Source organism: Equus asinus, chromosome 5 (assembly GCF_041296235.1).
Source record: "Equus asinus isolate D_3611 breed Donkey chromosome 5, EquAss-T2T_v2, whole genome shotgun sequence".
Classification (NCBI taxonomy): Eukaryota; Metazoa; Chordata; class Mammalia; order Perissodactyla; family Equidae; genus Equus; species Equus asinus.
Window position 1 is genome coordinate 82,540,202 of NC_091794.1, and position 17,654 is coordinate 82,557,855.

The 17,654-nt window shown below is 45.6% G+C and overlaps 1 protein-coding gene across 23 annotated transcripts in view; it reads right to left on the minus strand.

The window, feature by feature from the left end:
- NFYC (nuclear transcription factor Y subunit gamma) overlaps positions 1-17,654 on the minus strand; it is a 63,396-nt gene that overhangs the window by 1,136 nt on the left and 44,606 nt on the right. For all 23 annotated transcript variants that reach the window (XM_044770485.2, XM_070510210.1, XM_044770481.2 and 20 more), the window contains 5 exons: positions 14,827-14,922; positions 9,775-9,948; positions 6,365-6,523; positions 3,050-3,157; positions 543-602 (listed from right to left, as the gene is read on the minus strand). In XM_044770485.2, coding sequence (XP_044626420.1) covers positions 543-602; positions 3,050-3,157; positions 6,365-6,523; positions 9,775-9,948; positions 14,827-14,922 — 597 coding nt within the window. The remainder of the gene's footprint in view (positions 1-542; positions 603-3,049; positions 3,158-6,364; positions 6,524-9,774; positions 9,949-14,826; positions 14,923-17,654) is intronic.

The following is a 17,654-nucleotide window of genomic DNA, read 5'->3' on the forward strand; positions in this document are numbered from 1 at the left end:
GCTCCTCTCCCTTCTGGGCAGCAGAGAACACAAGCTTGGGCATGTCTCTGGGACTGAGTGTGAGGGGAAAGGCAGAGGGAAAAGGGAAGATTCTTTCCTCGCGCGAGTTTAGAACTACTGAATTCCAGGCACCAAGAGAGCTTGAGAGGGCGAATGTTCTCTGCATTTCAACTAGTTCGTGTTACTAAAAAGCAGCATGGCTTAGAGAAAAACTAGTCCTACAGAGGATGCATTCTAGTCCTGGTTCTGCAATGAACAGCTGAGTGAGCAGACAAGGCACTTCCCATCTCCAGGGCTCAGTCTACTTATCTGTACAATGGGGATTGGGGCTATGTAATGTCTAAGATTATTTTCAGCTCCCACAAATCTATAAATCTAAAGGATAGGTACCCTGATTTAAAGACTGTTCTTATTTTAACAATTTCTGTCCACTCGTTAACAGAAGATGGGACAGTTTGCCCTAACCATCCAAACTCACAGATATCACCCACTACTCCCCACAACTCCTCACCCTCTGCCCCTCCCCAGGCTGGGTGTCCTACCTGTCCATCTGTGAACTGGCTGAACTGCTGCTGTCCTTGCTGGACCTCTGTCTGTGTGATCTGTAGGAATCAAGATGACAGAGCAGGCATGTCAGCTGCAGGGTCTCGTCCACCAGCCCACCACCAAGGAGAGAGTTGTGAAGATCAAATGAGACAATGCATATAAAAGTGCCCAGAAGGAGAACTGGCATTGAACACATGCTTGATGAGTAGGAGGAGAGCAGGGGTCCCTCTTCGCCCCCCAGCACTGATGGCTACTCAGAGCCGGCACCATGTAGAGGACCGTGGAGCATGTAATATACTACTTCTACAAGCATCTCTTGTAATGTCCATCTACTCTCCCACCTTCACTGCAAGGTCTTTCTGGGGCTGAGGCTCAAGCCAAACAAAACACCTTGCTCCTAGGCGCCAACATGACAGAGCATAACATTTATGGTTTAGGCAGAAACCCTAAGAGTCTGTCTTTCAGCCAGTGAAGGCAGGTTGCAAAACATTAAGCAAAGAGCCAAGTGGTCTCTTTCATTCTTAGAAGGTGGGCTCCAAACCAAACCCCTATCACCCAGATATCTGACTGGAATATGAAACACCCTGGCGAGCAGGTGGCCTTGGCCCTGGAAGCCCTTGTGCCAAACCCATGAAGTACTTTTTCCGAGAGAGGCCACGTGCAGCCCTCTAGGCAAGGGGAAGGAGGGGCAGCAGGGGTGGAGGGGGCGGTAGCAAGGAAAACATTTATCACATGTACTTAAAATCTTATGTGGGGATTTTCAAAGAAATTTACTGACATGTAGCACTGCATCATAGAATGCCAGCTGCTGGAGACAGCCTGGGAGACTAGAAAGAAGATTGACATGTGCCTGTGTGCCTATGTGTATCTGTGGAACATTTGGCTAGTAACGTCCTCTGTGTACCATCTCCTGCAATCATCACAGCCAACCTGCAAGGTAAGGACTGTCCTCTCGAGTGTCCTCACAATGGCCAAAAATCACCCACCAGGCCTGCATGTGAGGCTGTGAGGAGCAAGAAGGCGACGATGGGAAAGCGCCTCTGACTCTCTCAGGTGTGAGGGTTTCTTGCAACTCTTCCTGTTTTGGGTCTTTCTCCTCCCACCACTCTATAAGCTGCTTTAGGGCAGGGGCTAAGTTTTGTCTTTACGCTTCTCAGTGCAAAGGAAGTATTCAAGAAATGTCTGCAGAATAAATGAATGACCATGAGACAAATGGAGAAGATTCCTTATAGATGAGGTTAACTGTGCCCTGTGGCCAGCAGGAGTGCCCCTCACATAAGCTGAGAAGAAAGTTTCATTTACCTTTAAATTCCATTTACATTATTACTTATTCAGCATTCATTCAACAAACATTTACGAGCAGCTACTAAGTACTAGGTTGTCACAATTACAATCTGTTGTTATGCAGACTCTGACAGCCCCCAGGTGTATCTTCTTGCTTCTCTCCCACCTCTCTGTACATCCAACTCTCCCTGGCTTTAGTTTCTGGTCCCAAAACTGACCTCTGGGAAACCAAGAACTCTTTTCATTTCCTCCCACCCCCATGCCATAAAAGGTTTTTGGACCCCAGGTTAGAATCTTACAAGTTTTTCTTTTTAAAAAAAGAGACTCAGAGAGGGGGGTACCAAAGGGGTGGTAACCAGTCTTGAGATGTGATTCCGTGTCACTGAGCCTCAAGGAAATTAATGAAAAGCCCAAGTCCTTCTGCAAGCCAAGGAATGGATTTAGAGTGGACCCTTTAATGATCCCAGAGACTATACGGAGCTCAGAAGCCTTGCTTTTGGCTCATTCCTGCTATTTTTCCAAATGAGATCTTTAGAGGCCTGCTCTACAAACTCAGCTCTGTCACCACTGTCAGTAGACACATCACCAGGAACGCAACGGGGCCAGACAGGTCCAGCTCTTAAACGATAGCTGCTTTTTTTGGGTCTGAGGCAAAGGAATCCGATAGCAATGCCTCTCCCTGACCAGCATCCCCCATCCCCTACAAATGATGCCAACATCCCTCAACCCCCAAGCTCAGGGAAGCAGCCCCCTGAGCACCTGTGGCCCACGGCCTTCAGCGTCTCAGGGCATGAGAGCAGATGAGGGGTCCACGAGGAGGTAAAATCTGAGCAAGCTGTCCAAAGGCACGGGGGGGCGCCAGAACACAACAGCTCTTCGGGTTTCAAGATGGAAACTCAGCCTGACTAGGAGGCAGTCTGTCAAAACGCTTCCTCTGGTCAGACATGCACACAGAGACATCAGGCTTTCTTCAAGTATCCTTGAGACTTCCTTTGCCTTGCATTTGTGTCCCTTGAGAAGATGATGCTAAGAGAGACATTTTGAATCCAATCCTCCAATAAACCCCATCTGCTCCTTGGGGTGCAGAATAGACGTGCAGGGTGTGGAGGGAAGATGAAAGATGAGCTGGTGGGAGGGCTGCGTGCTGAGCACTCCTTTCCAGTTACAAGCCAGCTCCTGCTGGTCCCCAACTCAAGCCCTGCACCTCTGTGGCACATACCTGTTGAGCATTGGTGGCAAGCGTCTGGATCTGTCCCTGCACGACTTGGGTGCCTGATACAGGCTGGGCTAAGCGAATATACTGCAGCTGGCCGGCATTCAGCTGCACCTAGGGCAGGGCAGAGACAACAGACCACAGACTGAGTGCAACCTCAAACGGGCAAACTTTCCATGACCAGAGATGGTGACTGTCCCCTACCACCCCCTGAAAAGTTCCTCTTTAAGAGAGGTCAAAACAAGAAAAACCATAACATCTCCACCTCACAAGTCACACAACACAAAAGAAGATATGTTCCCTGAAGGGACTTGGGAAACAGTTCCCAGGGGATCTGGGCACATATGTGAGAACACCATGGCTCCACCCTCAACATTCACTGGCTCTTAGCTGTCTGCCCACAGTTTATCTTAGGATTTTATCCCAAAGACTGCCTGACATGATTGGAATGCTTGTACCCTAAGTGTGGGCCTTTCTCCCCTCCATCCCCACACTTCCCCACCCCAGTTCCCAGGACGGCTGCTCTAATATTGAGAAGAGCTCCAGTGTCCTCCAGGAGACCAAAGCAGACAGCCATCACTCTGTGTCACAGCCCCAGTACTGCCCAACCCCATGCTGTACATGTTGGAAGAAAACGCTGGCCTGCCTTGCCATCTCTGTCCCCAAGAGCCAGGACCAATGGGGGTCTGTGGGACTTTTAGGATCCTTGGTGTTCAGCACTAGCTTCTGGCCAAACACCTCCCAAGGGGAAGCTGAATCAACAAACCTTTCACAGAAAACCCCATCATGGGAAACCAAAGCTACAAAAATGCCCTTCGAGTCCCTCATGCCTAAGATTAAATCTCAGATAATACAATAATATCACATGCTGCATTTAATTGTGTGCTAAAGCATTAACTCGGGCTCTTAACGCTCCAGTGTACCATGCAAGTATTAGTGCTTCGAGCGTGAGGATGAAGAGACGACCAAGGCGGTTACAACGTGAGAGAACTGTGGCTCAGCAGAGAACACAGTCAGCAGAAGAGGACTGCACTCACACTCGGGATTTGGGGGTGAAAGAGGGTCCAGGAGGACTGGCAGATTGGGTCTCTTTCTCTATCTGGCTGCCCAGCCTGTCTCTGTTGCAAAGGTGAGCTTCTTGAGGCTAAGAGGCAAGTCACGCGTCTTTGTCCTGGAGCAAATTTTCCCCTTGCCTTTAAGAGCTAACTTCATTGCAGGGAATTTTACTCCCATGAGGAAAATGCTGATAGGATGAAGCTGCACTCCTGTATGCAGTGTTAAATCAAACGGCTTCTCTGAAACTTCCAGTCTCAAAGAGGATTTGAACTAATAAGAAAAGAGTGACACTGAAGATCTTGGTAGACCAGAATTGTCCGCTTACGATGGAGGGACACAAAATCCAAACCCATTAAGAATCTGGTTCAAAGCAGATAGGGCAAGGCAAGATACCGTGACTTGCAGTCATTTCTTCCCTGAGACTATGCCAAGAGGAGCTCCTGGGAAGTTGTGATGCCAAGCCTAAACTCCCCACCTAAATTCCATAATGCAGCTTCCAGGCGCCAATGTTGAGTTGTTTGTGGGGATGAAGACAGCCGGGTGGAGGCTTGGGAAACCTCATCTGCCGAGACTGACGGTGGCTGGTCCCAGGAGTCAGCAGAACTCCGGCCACGGAGCAGGAGCCGAAAGGCTAAAGCCTGGTCCTAGGAGTGGGGGAAGGTGCACTGACAGCCATGGGGATTTGACATTTCCCAGGTGGGAAGAGCTCTTTGCAAAAACTCAGATGTGACTGAAAAGCCGTAAGCCAAATAGTTCCAAGCAGTTCTTAGAAGCAAGCAGCTCTTCTTTTAGGCTTGGGTTAAATGCCTAATTAGATGTCTAATCTGGCGATGCTCTGGCCTTCAGTTCGTCTACCACAAGGATAGGTCTGAGGATCCTCACAGCTTTTCTACGTTAATTACAGAGCAAATAAGCCTACTCACTGGGCTTTCAAAAGGGAAGCAAGGTTTTCTTCCTGAAGGTCATCACTATTGTGAGCACTCTGAGTAGAGAACTGCTAAGTCCTGCAGAAGGTATCTGAGAACAGTGAAGACGAGGTTCTGAATTCCGCAAAAAATCTTTTGTGCTAAAGCTCTGTGTCCCAGAGGGTTAAAACACTCGAGTAAAAGTTACTGCAAAGTGGGAGCTCTTCTCTGGCTTAAATGAACTTGTTCTGGTGCTTTCACATGCAGAAATGAGAACCATTCAAGAGAGAGGTCTCGGGTTGGCCGAAACAGTGGAGCAAGGCACCTGGAAGTGATGCATATCATGCATGTGTGGGGGAGAGAGAGGGAGAAAGGGGGGAGAGAGGGAGAGAGAGGGAGAGAGAGGGGGAGAGAGGGAGAGAGAGGGAGAGAGAGGGGGAGAGAGAGGGGCAGGGAGGGAGAGGGAGGGAGGCGGAGGGAGGGGGAGGGAGAGGCGGTGGGGAGGGGAGAGGGAGTGTGTGTGTGAGAGACAGACATTCTCCACTTTCCTAAGCTTTCTCTTGGCCTATTACTCTGTAAATAAAAAGAACAGTTCCAAAAACAGAGTTGAAGGCACTTTTTGAGCTTTTTTCAAAGAGGAAGTGGTTAACCAAGTTCAAGTGAGTTTCTGTATCTGCCTACATTTCATTTACAATAGGAAGGGCAGGGGCAGGAAATAGAAGGACTGTTCCATGTCACTCACTTTCCATATTTTTTGGTGGCAAAATGACCAATGTATAGATGGCAAGTGTTAAGACAAGGACACTTTTTACAAAAGAACAAGTACAAGTAAAAAAGTCAACAAATCTAAGAAATGAAATCCCTCAAGGCACACAGGAAGCAGCAGTCCACAGTGAAGGAATGGATAAGTTAAACGAAAGCCAAAAATACACTTTGCTGCAGGCTCCACTGGGAACTGACTCATGAATATGCAACAAGTGTATTTATGGCCTTCCCTAAACACCTCCCTCCCATTCTCTGCTAATCAAAAGGCAGGACTGCCTCACAGGGCCTTTGGGCTTGGCATGGAACAGTGGTTACAACGATTTCTCTGCGTAGGTGGAGTGAGGGGAAATTGAGAGGAGCTGCCCCATAGTGGTGAACTCAAACCTGGATTAAACGAAAGCAGTGAGTAAACAGTGGAGCAAGTTGTGTTCTGGGGTGATGGGAATATAGGTTAAAAAACAGTGTGTGTGTGTAGACGTACATAGACACAATAGTCTGTGTGTGTGTGTGTGTGTGTGTGTATAAGATCTTTAATATCTCCCGTTGTAACACAGAGCATGGTGCCACGCAGAGCTGGAGGCAGGGCGGAGCTTACCGGAATTTGCTGGATCTCTCCTGTGTTCGTGATGATCTGCTGCATCACCTGCATGGTCTGTCCAGTGCCACTCTGGGCCTGCTGGGCTTGACCCTGAGGCTGGGCCTGGACAATCTGCACCTGCTGACCTTCTCCGACCTGCATGGTCACGGGTGTGGTCTGGAAAGAGGGGTCATGAGAAAGCTGATTGAGCTCTTACTCAGAGCCAGCAGGCTTACCAAGGGGTTAACAGGGAGCACTTAACTAGGAGCAAACCCCCTCCATGAATGCCCGAACTCATCTCAACTCTAACAAAAATACTCAACCTACAGAGTCCTTTGGGCTTAGAGCACTGTTAAAAAGTCCCTCTCCAAAATAAAAGATAGGAAAGCCAAACAGATTTTTAGGCTTGTAGTACAGAACATTTGCCTAGGCCCCAAACATCTCTATGCTCCAAATGTTGCGCCTTTTCACACCCCTTCAATGATAGAAAGGCATAAACGGTACAAAAGAATCAAAAGCAACCATGATAGTTCACTTGAGAAATGGCCAAATTCAAATGTGGAGCAGGAGAATTTGAAGGGCAAACTAAATGGAAGGTGGGGTCAGTATGAATTTACTAAGTTCAGGATCCTGGCTCCTCCTTAGGCTGCAAGACACTGGCAGGAAAATTAAGTGCACACTGGCTTTCACCCTCATTCAAGCAGCAGAGCAACTCCAGCCCACACTGGCCAGCTCACTGCCCTGGATCACAACACAGCTTTGCACAGGAGAGGCAAACACTGTTAACAACTTGACAGTCTTAAGACCTGGATCTTAACTGAGGCCACCCCTAAGTAACAGAATTTAAGAAAGTAAGAACTTCAACTTTCTAGAAACAGGAAGCTCAGATTTAAGAAATTTCTGTCACTGACTTGGCAGGTTCTGCGTCTCTCGCACACAATTAGTGGACTGTAGTCCTAGGAAACTTGCTCCTTTGAGAGACGCTAAAGACTTGAACTGCCAAAAAAGTCGGTCAGTCATTTCTTCAAATCTCAAAATTTTAGCCCTAGACATGACCTTCACAGATGACCTGGAGCACTGAGCCCAGCATATCTTGCTCACCTGGTGGTGGTCGTGGGTGGTGGTGATGGGGGCGGTAGTGGGAAGAGGGCGAAGACTTTAAACTACACCTGAACCCCCAGCCCCCCGATTTGGACATGATCTCTCCCCACTCTGAATTAAGAATCAGCTTAATAAGAAGACTCTGGGAGTCTCAATGAATCATGGACTTCAATCGATGTTGCTATTCTGATGCTCTTACATTCTGACTGCATAGGTCTACTGTGCATCTAAAGTTACAAGGGAAGGGGCCGTGTTCTGGGAACTACAGACGAGATTCAAGGGATTACGAGGGAAGGAGAAAGTACTATAAACTGCAGGAGGGTAGGGAAGAAAGATGACAGAGAAATCTATATAAAAATATATGCAGTGAGCTAGGACAATGGCAAACATCTCCCGTTCTCACACCACAATTTGCAACTCAGTCTATTCCTCAAACCTTCAGGAGTAAAAGTTGCCAATTTTATGATATAAAACACAGGATTCACTTAACCAAAATATGCTTTCCTTTTAACTTTAATATGCATTCTGGATATTTGCACTTAAAACAGCCACTACTATGGGTCTAGGGAGGTGTGACACAGAACAAGGCCAACCTGAACCAGCAGGACAGTGAAACAACAGCTGGGAGATGCTGAGAGGGACCAACTTCACCATCCTCATAAGCCTTATCAGCTCCAAACTGAGCAAGTCTGGGGTGGCAGAGGAGAGATGCAATTCTCACTGACTGAAAAAAATGCACATTGCCAACTCATCACTGTACTGTATTAACCAAAATTTCCCAAGAGGATTGCCAAGGTATTTCTAAATCATTTCAGGAAAATGAGGGCTTGTGTTAGCATGGCAACTATCAAATCACGTATGGTGTGCCCTGCTGTCGGAGCACAACAGCCATGAGCTCCTTAGGATGATCAGGCAATCAGAACCCGTCCTTGGCAGCCTCCCTTGAAGTTCGCTCTCTAAAGGAATCAAGCCTTTGGCAGGTAAAGCTCTCGCCACTGCAAAGGCACAAGCATTAGCCAAAGAAGACCCCTTAGACATCATGGTGCAGTGAACACCCTGAGGCAGGGACTGGGCTGCGACCACCTTTGAGCCCCTCCTGCCTAGCATGGTGTCTAGCAAAGAGTAAGTGCTCAATAAATGTCTGTTATTTGGATAAAAAAAATGAACAAGGACTAAATCCTAAAGTCATAATTATTTAAATCTACCTCTGCCTCAATTTTTTTCTTCTAGGCAAACTCAGTTCCTTACTAGAATACACAAGGCTGTCTAGGATGTGTCCTCTATCTTTTCAACTTGCCTAGATGTTCCCCAAGCTGACCTGACGTTCCCTTCACTCCCTGTGCTGTTTCTCACCTCTAAGCCTTTGCTTGTGCTGTGCCCTCACTGGGAAAGCCCTCCTTCCCCTCTTTGATTCATTTCCATTATTTCCTCTAAGACTCACCTTATTCCCTTCAGGGAACCTTCTCTGACATCCTCTTCTACCACCTCCCTCACATCTTTGTTAGGTACCCCTTTTGAATGTGCTCCCATAACACCCTCTACACAATCCTAAGAATATCTTACACTTCCCACGTGGTGGTATAATCTTTAAGTATTTGTAGCCCCAACTAGATGTGAATTCTTAAAAATAGGGACTGTTTTATTCATGCTTATATCCCCAAGACATAGCATAGGACTTTATCTACAGAGGATGCTCAATAGTTGATGAATAAATTAATTAATGATTGACAGGAATTTGGACTTAAGAGTTCTCTGTAGCCTCTCATGATCCCAGCAAATGTGGATGTTACCGCCCTCACAACAATACTGTTGGGGAGAGAAAGAGTCTTATGATTACTATTGCAAAAAGAGAAGGTCACTTGACACAAATATGGTAGGACAGAGGAAGGACGGGGAGACGGGAAGGAAAGGTATGCAAGCTGGTAATGATGTCTGACCTCCTTCTTAAGGGTACAAATTCCAATTCTGGTGCAGGCACACAGACAGCAGGCATGGAGTCCACTTAAAATACTTTCTACAAAGATGCCACTACTCTTCATAAGGGCATTATACGTTTTTCCTTCTAAAATTTCTTAGCTCACAGGGATCCTGAAGAACATCTTGTCCACCTCACTTTCCTCATCTGACCCATGAGGAAACCAGGACCCAGAGAGATTAGAATGACATGTCATCTCAGTAGCTGAATCTGGGGAAAAGTCCAGGTTTCCAGACTTCAAATCCAGTGTTCTATGATGATTTGACTCCCTCTTTGCTCTAGTCAAGCTCTCCCCATCCCAAACCTAAGAGAGGCTACCTTGCTGTGCAGGAGCCCTTCAGAGCGCACAGACCTGGCCCTGCTGAGGCTGCGCGATGATGATCTGCCCAGGCTGGATGGTGGTTGTGGAGCTGGTGGTCTGCTGGCCTTGCTGCTGCCCCTGGACTTGGACGGCAGTGGGCTGCTGAGCCAGCGTGAAGTAGTACTGGACGGGCTCTGCAGGAGTCACAGACTGGCGCACCTCCTCCTGTGGGGTAGAAGGAGAGGCAGGTAAGAGGAAAAGAACTGACTCAGCAGCCGCCACAGTGAATTTCCATTCTTCCCCCAAACAGGCTGTGCGCAGTTGCCTGCTGAATGCTGAGCTCTCCACATTTGAAGCCAAGGGAAAGTGGAATTCGAAGAGACCGGTTGTGCTAAATCAAACTAAAAATAACAGATTCCATAGGCTTCACAAAACATACAGCCAATTTTCTGAAGTACAGAGTAATCACCCATTGCGTGATGAGTTGCAAATGAGCAAATAATTACCGTAACTAAAACCACGCACCAGCAGTGCTTGTCAGTAAATGCTGTCAAGGCCTGTGATCTGAGAACAGTGCTAATTGCGAGCACTGGGAAGATGCTACCCAAACATCATGCTCTCAGGCCGGCTCCAATCTCCCAAAGAGGCAGTACTCTCTTAATTTTGTTCTTACTACCTCTGAAGGGGCAGAACAAGGGAAAGGGAAATTGGGCTTTTGCTGGGTTGCAATTTCAGAATCAAAGGTCAGGATCAAGAGCACTGGTAGGCAAGTGCCCAGCTTTTCACAGCACATGAGAGCTCTGTAGTCACTGAGGGCCACATCTCTCCAGCGTCACATCGGGTTCTGGTTGTACTTAGCCGCAGAAGCGCAACCCAGGGGGCCTGAGGGACAGCTCTCCGCTGGGGTGCTGCCTTGGCTGACTAGGGAGGTCGCATTCTGTCCAGTCTGCTGAGTGAAGAGACTGTTCCTTCTTCAGTGGACGCTTTCCATGGCAGAAGGAGTAAACAACCCTCTCCCAGCCACCTTGAGCTCACAGCTGAGAGTGTAGGATGTTTACACACACTACAGCATGGTTACAGCCTCATGGTCCGGGGTTGGTCAGCCCCTGACCACCGACACAGAGATTGGCGTCCGCTCCGGAGGGCCCTGTGACACACGGTGCCCCTGCCTGGGACAACAAAAACAACAGAAACATACAGCAACTTGGCTGGCTGAGCAGAAATATTAGCTAAATTTACTCACTTCCTCATTCTGGGCTAAGTTTGCCAAGTTCAAGAAAAGAGGAAAAGACGCTTCTTTAAGGTATAGAAACCCTGTGGACTGCCTCAAAGCTCCCCAAAGTGACATTTACAAAGTTGGTGTTGACTCCATCCCCTCACTAGGTTAGGTGCCCCAATCTGTGCTTTCACAGTCCTTTCCTCATTACACTTCTGTACTTCCTTGTCAAATTCACTGCCTTCCCTGCTAGAATGGAAGCCCTAGGAAGGCAAAGCCTAATTTTCTCTTGCTCCCCACTCTCCCTGCCATTCATTCCCTTGTAAGCACTCACTAGGCACAAGGTGAACGATGAATGGATTTGTAGGAACAGGCAGACAGCTGGAGGTAGGAAAGTACTTTTTTAACCCAAGTTTGTAGAATGACAAAGTCTCTTGAACCCAACAGCTGTTACCAATAGAAAGAGTCCCTACACAATCTTTGCCTACCTCTAGAATTCTGTGGCCGTACTGAGGGGAGAAGTGCATGTCCCCTATAGAAGGGGACCTTCTTTTGCTTGCTTGGTGACTGGTGGCCCAGGATACTAAAACTAGGACTGCTGTTATCTAGCATCTGAGAAACTTGGGTTTCTGCATGATGAGGTTCCCTGATGGTCATCCACCCAGCCTAGGCAGACACTTGCAACATTCTGGGTTTCTAAGCTGGTTTTCAAACATGAACCAACTTTCTAGGTTAATGTATTCTGTGCTTCAGACCCAAACAGTGTGAACCCTGAACATGATCATGCTGAGGCAGAAGAAAACGGAGGCCCCCTTTTATTTTCATCTAGGTCTCAGTTTCCAAAACAACTTAACTGTGACAACATCACCTCCATTTCAATTCCAACTTCTCAGCATTATAAATAAAGGTCAGCCTGTCAACTAGATCTTGGCTGAGGCAAGGATAAAATACTGATACCCTGCTTAGCCAAGAAACAGAGGCCAACTGCTCTTTTCAAAGCTCTTGAATAGGTTCAATGTATTTATTTGCCACTGAGATCTCCCTTCCCATTTTATAAAACACATCAATCACTAGAGTCCAGACCTAACTTGAAAAAGCCGTTGGGTGATGAGAGGGTACAGAGGACTGAGACTCCAGAACTTGTAGGAAGTCAGGGCCTAGGGAGGCACTCCCTGCTCTGCCCTGTGATTGTTCTGTCTCCAATTATTCCTGACTGCAGCTGATCTGCAAGTGAATATGGCCTTTTTGCCAGATAAAAAGCAAACTTTAAATACCCCTTTCAGAAGCCAAAATACCCCATGCCAAAAGCTGTGAGAGTACATAAACAGCTTTCCCATGCTGCCTACTATACCCTCTTAACTGTCTATGAACTAGGCAGTGACTAGGACACTGTGTGAGCATCAAGCAGAGGCACCCAGGTTTGTGTTGTGAGAACAGGCATGACTTTCTCAAATCCCTCCAACGGAAGGAGGCACATCTAAGGTTCTTCTGCATTATGAAGACTCATTCTGCCAATGACCTAGCAAGGGAATGATTATGCTTGGTTTAAAGAAATGGGTGAAGAGAAAATGACATTTCAATGGGCAGGTACTTTCAACTCATAGCTTTAGTGGGATAGAAGTCAGGCCTCAACTACCTTCTGCTTTTGAATGCTCTTTACTTGCTTCCCCAAAGGACAAGAGAAATTCCCAAGCATCTCTGAGAAGTCAAGAGCCTTAGATCCGCAACTCAATATTTCCGGCGAGTTCCTTTCCCCAGCAGTGGGACATCACCCAAGCACTAAAACAATCTCTGAATGACTGGATTAATCTAGAATGGGGCAGTTGCCCAGCTTTAGCAGTGGCCTGCCCAACCAGAGGGCTTGCTCTTGGAATCTTTTCAGAAATGGAGACTGACAAATAATGCCAGAGAATGAGCAGCATTACACCCTAGGGCCATCACTACAGTGTCGTGCAGCCAGCCCCAGACTAGAAAACAGTATATTCGCTTTAGTAGCAAGAGTGAACTGCTGCCTCCTTCAGAAACGGTGAGTTTTGGAGAGTAGGCGCTTTTAAAGGACTAAGGAGGTGCCAGCCAATTTGGAGCTTGGGAAAACTTCGTGTCTACAGAGGATTAAAAGTGCTATCTTAGAATTTCAGACCAGCTTTCAGCAATCTCAACCTTTCAAAGGCCAGGCAGCAGCTGTCCCGAATAGGATGCCAATCAATGACTTAAACACCTACAAAGAAGCGAATCCAGGCAGCAAGGAGCTGTTTCAGCTAGACACACTTTAAAGGGAGATGGATCACAGCATCTTGAGTCAGGCTCGGATGGAACAAGGAGCTCTCTGACACCCTGAGAGAGCCAAGCACTGAGGACTCTGGAGGAAGGGACAGGACACGACCCTTCCCTCCAGCCAGTTGGTTCAGCAGGCAGCCCACAGAGAACAAGCAGGAGTTAGCACAATGAGCGTGAGCAAGACCTGACTTTGTCACAGAACCTACCACCTTGTTTTTAAAGGGGGCCTCTGAAACAAATTTCAACAAGGAGAGCAGGTGTATGGTATCACTTGTTTTGGAAGGAAGAGAAGTGGTCTGAGTTCTCGTTGTACGGACTTCTCAGAGAGGAGGGAAGCACCCCAAGAGGAGGAATTGAGCCCATGGGCACAAACCTGCAATGTCTCAAGGGTGATGCACAGCCGGGGACGACCGTGGCAGCCTGCCGCTGTAAACATCCGACTGAAAGCTCCTCTGAACACCTTACAGCTTCCAGTCAAGGATGTTTACAGTAGCAAAGACTGCCCAGAAAGAACGGAGACGCGGTGAGGCACCCTGCTCTACTACGGAGGCGACAGAGGGCTTGCTAATCCAAAGGCCTCCAGGCAGGGTCAGGATTACAAATGTCCTTTAGGATGCCCACTTCTCCTACACTTTCTGACTGGTTATTAACATGAGACAGCATGGGAGAACGGTTGTCACTGTATCACTCTGTTTCTAAGGTAATATACTCTGAAACAACTCATTAAAAATACTTAAAATTTTATTAACAAAACAAGCAGAGAACAAGGCACAAGCTTTGCTCTTGCCAGACTCTGCCACTATTCCCCAAGTGTCTCTACTACACTAATGAGCCATGCAATCTGCATGCCTAAAACAATGAGCTATATACAGGATAAAGGTCTATTACAATCGCAATTAAGAGCTTTATGCACCCAAGGTGCTGAAAAACAATCGATGTGACCTTTGGAGAGGAGCAGGCAGGAGAGAGAGAAAGGCAGACATTCACATACTTTCTCATGATTGCTTAGAAAGCGGTTTAAGTGGTGGTTCTCAAATTTGGTTGCACATTAAAAGCATCTGGAGAGCTTTAAAAAGTACTGATGCCTGGGCCTCCCCCTCAGATTCTGATTCAGCTGGAGAGGGGTGGAGCCTGGGCACTGGTCTTTTTTTAAACCCTAACAGGTGATTCTAATGTGTAGCCAGAGCACTACATAGAGAACCTCAATCCAGAGAAAGAGAAAATCAAAGTCCACTCAGTCCAAACACCACTGTGCACAGAGAGAAGCTGTTTCTGAAAAATCTAAAATCTGTAACTCACTGGGAATATTCTCCCAGCCCAGATTAAGAACTCTAATAAGACTTTCTAGGATACCCTGAAATGAACTTTACTGTTTGTACTAAATTCTTTAATTTTCATTTAGTTCCTTTTCACTGAAATACCTCAGAGGCACTGAGTTAAAAGTATCCATAAATGAGTAACAGAAGGAGATGTCAAGGATGGATCTGGTCTAGAGAAAGAGAAGCAAACGGAGTAGCAAATGACTTGTGCTGAGAAAGGAGGAGCGTATTTGACACCAGTGTGCACGGTGCTCTTCAGTCAGCAGCAGCAGCAACGCCTTCTCAGCTCACCTGACGCTTTGGAGGTTTCAGTTCATCTCTTGGAACAATATCGATGAGAAAGTCAAACTGATCAAATTTTGTAATTGCCATGGCGATATCATTCCTCTGTAACAAAGAAAAGCATATAAAATTAGCCTGGGGAGAAACAAGTTCACCTGGCTTTATACCCTCCAAGTTACAAGCAAACTAAGATGAAGACTCCTAAGCCTAACTGAATACCCATGGTCAAGTCTGTAACTGAAATAAGCACAGCCAAACTCTCACAAACTTTAAATGATCAGACCTGACAGACATAGACAAAAAAGAGACACATTTGTAGAGCTCAAGCTCTGCAAACTGGATATTTGAGCCTCCAACTACTACTACCTCTGCCGGATCCTGTCCCAAGCTCCTATGATTGTTACATCATCTTTCCCCAGCTCAATGTGTACAAGTCTAGCAACCTTAACTGGCAGGTTTCTGGTCAGCCTGTGGTGAGCAAGCTTAGGCTATCCTTCAATTTTATAAGCTTTTTACGGCCCTAAATAATATTTTGCCTCTTTGGCTCACAAGTAGTTATAATGTTTTGAATTGCTTAGCTGAAATCCTAACAATAACTTTTTGCAATATTTTCTAGTCACTGGATTTACATATGGCAGTTCCCACATGCTATGATTTTTATTTTGGAATTCAAAATCACAATATTAAATCCCTGGTTTAAATCTTGCTTAATGTGATATGAATATTGGAAGTCTGAAGTTACTAGAATAGCCAGGAGTTGGTAGAGAACATAGGAGTCAGGTGACTAATGATACTGAAACCCAGACCTGCTCCGATGGGGTTCTTTCTAAGAGTGACACTCTCTTTCTTTAAATAATAAAACTAAGAGATTTTTAAGTTAAAAACCAACACACTAAGTATACTCAAGATTTGTGTACTTCACTGTATGAAAATTTTTAAGCAAAAGAAAAACCAGGAAAAACTAGTGAACTGTATCTAGCGAAGGATATGCATGTTGAAGTGTTTAGGGGAAAATAAACTTTGAAATGCATTTAAAAATAGAGGACTTGATGGACAGAGGGATAGACAGATATGAGGATAAAACGAGTAAAATGTTAACGGTAAGATCTGGATGCTGAGTATACAGGTTTTCACAGTAAACTTTGCTTATGTTTGAATTTTTTCACAATAAAATGTTAGGGGGAAAAGTCAACATGCTAACAGAAATCCTTAGCAACCTCTATATATCACATCTTAAGAGAGGGTGACTCATCAGACAAAATAGAAGGGGATGGAAATTTTCTGCTTTTTCCTTCCCTTGTCTCTGTGATGGCCCCAAGCCACTGAAATGCAAAACTCCAATCCACCCTTCTTGCCAGGGACCAGCTTGATAATAAACCCTCCCAACCGGAGCAGGGCGCATCTTCAGGCTGCCAGGTCACTAAGATTAGTACACCATAGTATCACATTCTTGGTGATGTCACTTACTCAAGCTATCTAAATAGCTCATCTATGGACAGAATGAGGGGGAAAAAAGAAAAAGAAATATCATTACCTCCAAACATACACCAAAGCGTTCTACAGGGTTTTGTTAACATAGATAAATTGGTCTTAACATTTTTGTTTTGCCTTTTTTAATGCTAATATTTTACTGAATTATTATTCATATTCAGTAAAATACAGAAATCTTAAGTACACAGCTTGATGAATTTTAATAAATATATGCACCCAGGTAGCTATCATCCAGATAAGAATATAAAGTTTCCCTCTATCCCTTTCCAGTCAATGACCCTCTCCCCCAATCTGAGGAAACTACAACTCTGATCTCTGTCATCATAGAGGGAGATGGTGTATGGTATCATGTGCTATGTAATTTTTTTCTCTAGTTTCTTTTGCTTAACATATTATTGAGATTCATCTACATTGTTATATGGATCCATAGTTTGTTTCTTTTTATTGTCGAGCAGTAACCTGTTTACGGAATACATCAATTTGTTTACATATACATTTTGATGGATACTTGAGTTGTTCCCAGTTTTTGACTATTATAAATAAGGCTGTTATGAACATTCTTCTACAAGAATGTCTACACTTTGGGGGTACACCCAGGAGTAGAATGGCTGGGTCATAGAGTTGGGATATGTTTAACTTTACTAGAAAGTGCCAAATAGTTCTCCAAAGTGCTTAATGTCTACCACTTTACATTCTGATCAGCAATACAGTATATGAGTTTCAGTTACTCCACTTCCTCGCCAACACTTGGTATTGTCAGTCTTTTTTATTCTAGCCATTCTAGTGGGTGTCAACCAGTATCTCACTGTGGTTTTAATTTGTGTTTCCCAGATGACAAGTGATGTTGCACACCTTTTCATATGCTTATTGGTCATTTGGATATCTTCGTTTTTGAAGGGCCCTTTCAAGTGTTCTGCCCATTTTATGGTTTAATCTGAACTGATTGTGAAGGTAGCTTTAATCAGATCTCTCTAGATCCATAGACTTCCTTCAAAGCAGCATTCAGTGTCTAGCTGCAATAGAACGTAGGACTCCCAAGAGTGGAGATTTTTGTCTGTTTTGTGTATTAATCCCCAGAGCCTAGAACAGTGCCTTGGCACATTGTTAAACGTTCAATAAATATTTGTAGAATAAATGAATAAATGTATGCAAGGAAACAACAGAAGAAAATACAATTTACTTTCTTGGCTTTGTTGTTAAAATACTATCACTGTCTTATATCTGTCATACTCTTCCTCTTATGTCTGGGAAATCTTTCCTCCGAGAACTAGGGCCTGGCTATTGAGGGCAGGGCCTCTAGAACCAATGACCAAGGGGTCTTCATACAATACAAATGTTGATTTGCT